This window comes from Eucalyptus grandis, chromosome 11 (assembly GCF_016545825.1).
Source record: "Eucalyptus grandis isolate ANBG69807.140 chromosome 11, ASM1654582v1, whole genome shotgun sequence".
Lineage (NCBI taxonomy): Eukaryota > Viridiplantae > Streptophyta > Magnoliopsida > Myrtales > Myrtaceae > Eucalyptus > Eucalyptus grandis.
In genome coordinates, this window is record NC_052622.1 from 12,373,066 (window position 1) to 12,378,745 (window position 5,680).

Consider the following 5,680-nt stretch of genomic DNA (forward strand, 5'->3'; position numbering starts at 1 on the left):
GTGGATCTTGACTAATCACCTGACCTCCGATCCTGGTTTTTCATAGCTCAATAGTAAATGAAAAATAGAAGCTTAGCAGGTGGGGAGCGTGGTAATATAATGGCTGCTAAAACCAGTAGGCACATCGCGAGGTAAGCGCATGTCATGTACACAACAACGCTCGTGAGTCATATAAGTTTGCTCACCGCTACAGTTACGGCTGCACAAAATGCCACCATCATGAAGACGAGAGCCAACAACAGTAGTAGCCCTGCAGAGAGGTAAGCTTCTTCTGCTAGTTTGGAATCATTGCTGTGACCCCAGGAGAGGCCTACGGCCGCAAGGATGGAGCTGTACATAGCTTACATGTCGGAAATTACGAAAACCTGAAACACTCGGTCGTGCAGCATGGTTGCCGTTCCTGGGTGTCGATCACTGGAATCATTATATCCTCCTGGCAAGGTGAAGCCGGCAGTGAGCGTGACTGTGGCCACCAGTGTGGCCACGAGCAATAGAGTGTCAACCTGGTCCTTGATCCATTCGGCACGAGGTGACTTGCTTGCTCCAGAACTTTTTCTTGGTAACAGAACGTTTGCACCTTCCTTTTGCCATGCACCAGCTTTAACTAAAATTGCACGTGCTAGTAACTGCAAATGTCAAATTAGAGAATTAGTCATCAGTCAAGTGCATAGTGATTCAGTTAACAGTAAACACAACCTGCAGCCTATTACACTACCGGTGACTTATGCGATGACCAGCTTTGGGGATTCAGGGCCACATCCAGGGCGGTCATTTTGTTATTGTTCAGAAGCTTGACGTCACTTCTTTTGTTCCTCACCAAAGAGAGCATGACTTGGCAATGGTTGTTCATCGATGCCAAATGAAGTGGTGTGTTTCCATCGACATCTTTCGAATTGACCAGCTTCTTGATGACGGGCTCGCTGCATTCCTTGAGTATGTGGTGGACCGCATTGTTCTTCTGACCCTTTCTGTTTTTCATCTCTGCCACGTCGGGCCACATTTTCATTAACTCGTGGATTATGTCAATGCTACCACCTTCGCAAGCGATGTGGATCAAGTAGTAACCGTTTTTGTCAGTTTGAAGGGCGAGATAACTGCACTTGCTCAGCAGGAGCTGTACTGCCTCAACATTTCCAACTGATGTAGCAGGTGCAGTGGCGTCGCCCTGTCTTCACCTTTCACGTGAAGCAACGTTGAGAGCCTATCTATATTTTCTTTCAATATACCTGATATTATAGGCCACAGCATTTTTTTAGATCGAGTGCAATTTATTTGTTAAATAACTGTTGCTGTTTGCTCCAGCAGAGTTATTTGCCTTTTGACCAACAGCTATTATCAAGTTTTCTCCTAATTGGAAGGATATGAATTTTTAAAAAGAGCAAAAAGCAGTGCAATTTGCTTATCTCTATGCATTTATGGACTAGAACTATACATAAAAGAATCCATTACCCGATTTCCCCTTCTCAAGTGCAGCCAAAACTGGTGACATGCCCTGTGTATTAACTGCGTAAGCTTCATCTCGAGCGGAGGCTAACAAGAGAAGCTGAAGAATCTCCCAGTGCTCGGTTTCGGCTGCCAAAAACACTCGGGATTTACCATCCTTGTTCTTCCAGTACATAATGTCCAAGTCTGTTCTCAGGGGAATCAGCATTCTGGTCGCATTTAACCTTTCATCTCGAATGGCCACATGGAGTGGAGTATCCTCCGAGGAGTTTTTCTGGGTCACGAGGTCAGGGAGATGAGAGAGAATTAGATTCATGACGTCTTCTTTCCCAGAACTTGCTGCTACATGAAGCAATGATTGAATATTAGTGACAAAGGTTTCCTCGACTGAGAAACCGCTTCTAATGCATCCATGAATTTGTCACATCCTCAGTTTTTGTGGCTTCATATAGGTCAGGATCCATTATTTTGTTCAGATCACCATCTCCGAGCTGTTGGTTATCTGGAGTCGAGACGTATCTCGTCTTCAAAGCTTCAAGCCTAGCTTTTGGCGTCGCCCTCATGCTTACCACGTAATCCCTCTCAGGCTGCAGGAGTTTTTCTTTTTTTTTTCGTATCACTTCCCGCCTTATGTAATGAGAATGCAAAAGGTCAAGAGGAAGAATAAAGCACCCAAGTAGTGTTTGCACGCCAACTTTGATGCTTTGCATAAATATTTACTAGTCAATGTGAGGACACCGTAGACCAGCAAGATCTCTGTTATTGCATGATTGATTAATGAATTCAAACAGAACAAATAAAAATGAATGATTGGATGGATTACACATGTGGCCTATTTGCTAGGCAGTGTGAGGACACTATTGACCGGCAAGATCTCTATTTTACCATTATTACATGATTGATTGATGAATTCAAATATGAACAAATAAAATTGAAAGATTGGATGGAATTCCTACTAACTTGACATGCGATGTCTTTGTTCCGGCCTTATGAGGAGCACACGTCTAATCCATCCAATCATCTTCCCCCGTTAGAGGAGTGGAGGGGCTATTTAGTTATAATTTTACTTGTGACTTTTTACCTTCATATTTAAGTTTTGGATAATTTTATGAAATGTTGTTATCTAGAATTCTAGGTTCATCTTCCACAGCTTCCATGAATTCATCGAAGTCACCTTTTTCTGTGGCGATATGCATTCAGCGTGGGATTCATACTCTTATCTTCTGTGATTTCAGATTCAGTCTAAAAAATAATGCTTCTAATTTTTAAAATTGGACTGCATTATTTGCCGCAGGGTAATAATATTATTTCATGAAGTCCACAAATGTCTGACACACAGCCCTAACGGCAGGAATATCCGAATCGATGAAGTGCCTCATCAAAGTGGGGATGTCTAGAAAGTGGATTCAGGAAATTTCATTTTCACACCCTCACCCAACAGGCAACAAATGAAAGTGTTTTGCTTATCACTTTGTTGATTAAAAAAGAAGAGAAATGCAGGCCTCTGGCACAGGGTTCTACACTGGCCCAACTTGGCCCCATTTGGAGATTATTTCCATGTTTGCAGTGACGCCATCTTTCTACCATCCTGACGCCGTGAGTCATCGGGTGGCAGACGTGGTGATGCATTGGTGCTGAGGTCGTCCGCTGTGGGTGGCATGGAGGGAGGGAGGGAGGTAGGGAGGGAGGGAGAGTAGGGCAAAAGAGCTCAGAATGGCTGAAGATGGGGGGCGGTCCCCTTCCGCGACCGGTGATGGTGGGTGGGCGAGTATAGGATATGGAGAGGTGGAGCGTGGTGTTTTTCGAGGGGAGGGTAGGTCCTTCTGTCTATGAGATCCTATAATGTTAGAAAACTAAGTAGTATTTTGAGGGGGGAAAACGAAAGGGGGAAATTAGTATTGGGGTCAAAAGTAAAAATAAAAGAAAGAAGGTATTTCGTGTTTTTTGCCCTTCTTTACTTATTTTTTTCATTGGTTATTTTACTCCTCGGATGATCAACAACAAGTGGGCCAATGAATGGATTGATAAGCAAATTCTTAAATAAATTGACTAATGTAATTAATTTTCCATTTCCCTATTGCCTTTTATTTACCGACTCTTTCATTTTCCATTTCTCGGGGCACTCATCCAACCGACTTTTATTCCTTTATTTCTACAGCTCTAAACAAGTGAGTATTCTTAGATTGTGTGCTCATAAGATGCTAAACCATAACTTAGCATCACGAGGAAGATGCAGACTATAAGATAAAAATGTATCGGACATATGCATTTGTGTATGATATTTTGTATTACCTGGAATCAGAACATTGAAAAATCGAAATATTTTCCTATCAAACATTGTTAACAAATGTCTCATGGATCTTCGTTAACAAACCCTTTATAAATATGCGAACATTCATTTTTCAGGGTCGTGGACACTGATTAAGAGATTCTCAGTACCCAACGTTGGACTTGGTATTTATTTGTCTTTCAGCTATCTAGTAGCTCGGTGTTTGTTTATCTTTCAGCTATCTTGTAGCTGACTTTTCTCAATTTATAAAAAATAGAAATGACCCGCTTTTATATGGACAGTGAACATGATGAATTAGCTCCTTGGACCGAAAAAGGGGGAAAAACAAACTTATGATTTACCTCAAGGTAATAAAGAAAATACTAAGAAAATGTTATTCTTGGTTTTGACTCCCTAATAGCCACAGGTCTGTTTGGATATCTCGTTGCGCTAAAAACGATTTTTTTAGCGTTCGTCTTTAAATTATGGCCTGGTGATGTTCTAAACTTTTAATTATCTGACAATGTTTAAATTTTTGGGTTCGTCTTTGAACTTTGGGATAATGTTTGGACTTTTATGTTTAACTGTTAACTACAGCTGAAGAATTATCACTTTGGGAAAAAGTATGCACTGCTCCGAAAAATTGTATCTTGCATTGGTTTACTCCTTTGTATTTATTTTTCGTTTCACTTTGTCACCTATGCTAGCTTCATTCACAGTTTGGCCCGAATATTTCTAGAATTTAATCTTTCCTAAAGCTTGTGGTACAGAAAGAGGGCGTGCACTCACTAATGTAAGGGCCAAAGACTTATTTGCAGGTATGCTTCATTCAACTAGGGGTAAACATTACACATGGAGCAAACCAGATCCGCCGCCTTGCCGTTGCAGCCACACCTTCTCTGTCGTTGCTGCTTGACTCGTTGGCCGGCTCTCATGCTCTCTGTCTTGTCTACTCTTATCGCTGTGTCGATCTCGTGTTTGTTTGCCTTTTGTCCCCAGAATGGCCACTTTCTCCAATGGTCAATCTCACGTTGATCATTGGACCACTTTTTGGTGTTTTCTCCTCCCCCTTGCTTTGTTATTTTCCGAACCATAGGGGGCAAGGAGTCTGCTAGTGTATAACTCGGTTGCCTTCCAGGCTAAAAGTGGAGATTTTTGGATTGAATTTTGTAAAAATTTTACTATCCCAAGAAGCAATTTAATACTTTAAACAAAATTAATACTGATAGCATGGAAGTAATTTCACGTGGATCTTACTGAATTTTATCACATGACTTGCCTTTTACTGACTCAATTGGGCTGCATGCAAGCTAAGAATCTTTTATTTTTATTTTTTTTTACTGCATTGTGGAAGCAGAGAATTGTGGAGGCAGGGAAGGCGGGTACTGGAAATCTGCACTTCAGTTTCTTTATTTTTTTTTCCCGAGACGCAACTGCAACATCAAGAGACTCAAAAAGCTTAATGAATAATCAGGTGTGTAATTACTGTATAAGGTAAATCTGCACATATAAAAAGTTCTCACTTATCAGGTGATCTCGGCGACTTTGTACGTGGCTTTGTCCATCACATTTATAATGAACAGACATAAGACTTGCGAAGTTCAAGGTCATAGGATGCCTAACGTTCCTAGTCAAAAATGTCGAACATGAATCAGCCAAAAAAGATATGCAGTACTAATTAAATTGCATTAAACAAGGACTTCCTTGTGCATGACTTCTCTCTATGAGAATTGCCGAATGCTTTCAAAGAATTGCCACCCGTCAAATTTATTGGCATCCCCTATAAGCCAGGAGTTTTTCCGTTACTAAGCTTAGGCTTTACACAGAGTAAGGTGGACTGACCACCCGGAAGAGGACATAATGAGTCAATTTCGTCAACTACAATTTTTTCGCGGAACAGCTTCCAATGTGACAGACGAAACATTCATGCACAAGATGGACAATCTCAGATCTTCTCCATATTGAGTT

The 5,680-nt window shown here is 41.2% G+C and overlaps 1 protein-coding gene across 1 annotated transcript; it reads right to left on the reverse strand.

Annotated features, from left to right (window-relative positions):
- Positions 1 to 341: 341 nt before the first annotated feature.
- Positions 342 to 2,006, reverse strand: LOC120289737 (ankyrin repeat-containing protein ITN1-like). Its single transcript, XM_039305073.1, has 5 exons — positions 1,925 to 2,006; positions 1,450 to 1,785; positions 1,316 to 1,347; positions 716 to 1,165; positions 342 to 626 (listed from the first exon to the last, which is right to left on the reverse strand). The coding sequence occupies exons 1-5, from the start codon at positions 2,004 to 2,006 to the stop codon at positions 342 to 344; spliced, it is 1,185 nt and encodes a 394-aa protein (XP_039161007.1).
- Positions 2,007 to 5,680: the final 3,674 nt, after the last annotated feature.

Coding starts and splice junctions, on each gene's coding strand:
- LOC120289737 (XM_039305073.1), bottom strand. CDS start 2,006: ATGAGGGCGACGCCAAAAGCTAGGCTTGAAGCTTTGAAGACGAGATAC. Junction 1,786..1,924: donor TAACCAACAGCTCGGAGATG/GTGATCTGAACA, acceptor TGCTTCATGTAG/CAGCAAGTTCTGGGAAAGAA. Junction 627..715: donor GGTCATCGCATAAGTCACCG/GTAGTGTAATAG, acceptor TGACATTTGCAG/TTACTAGCACGTGCAATTTT.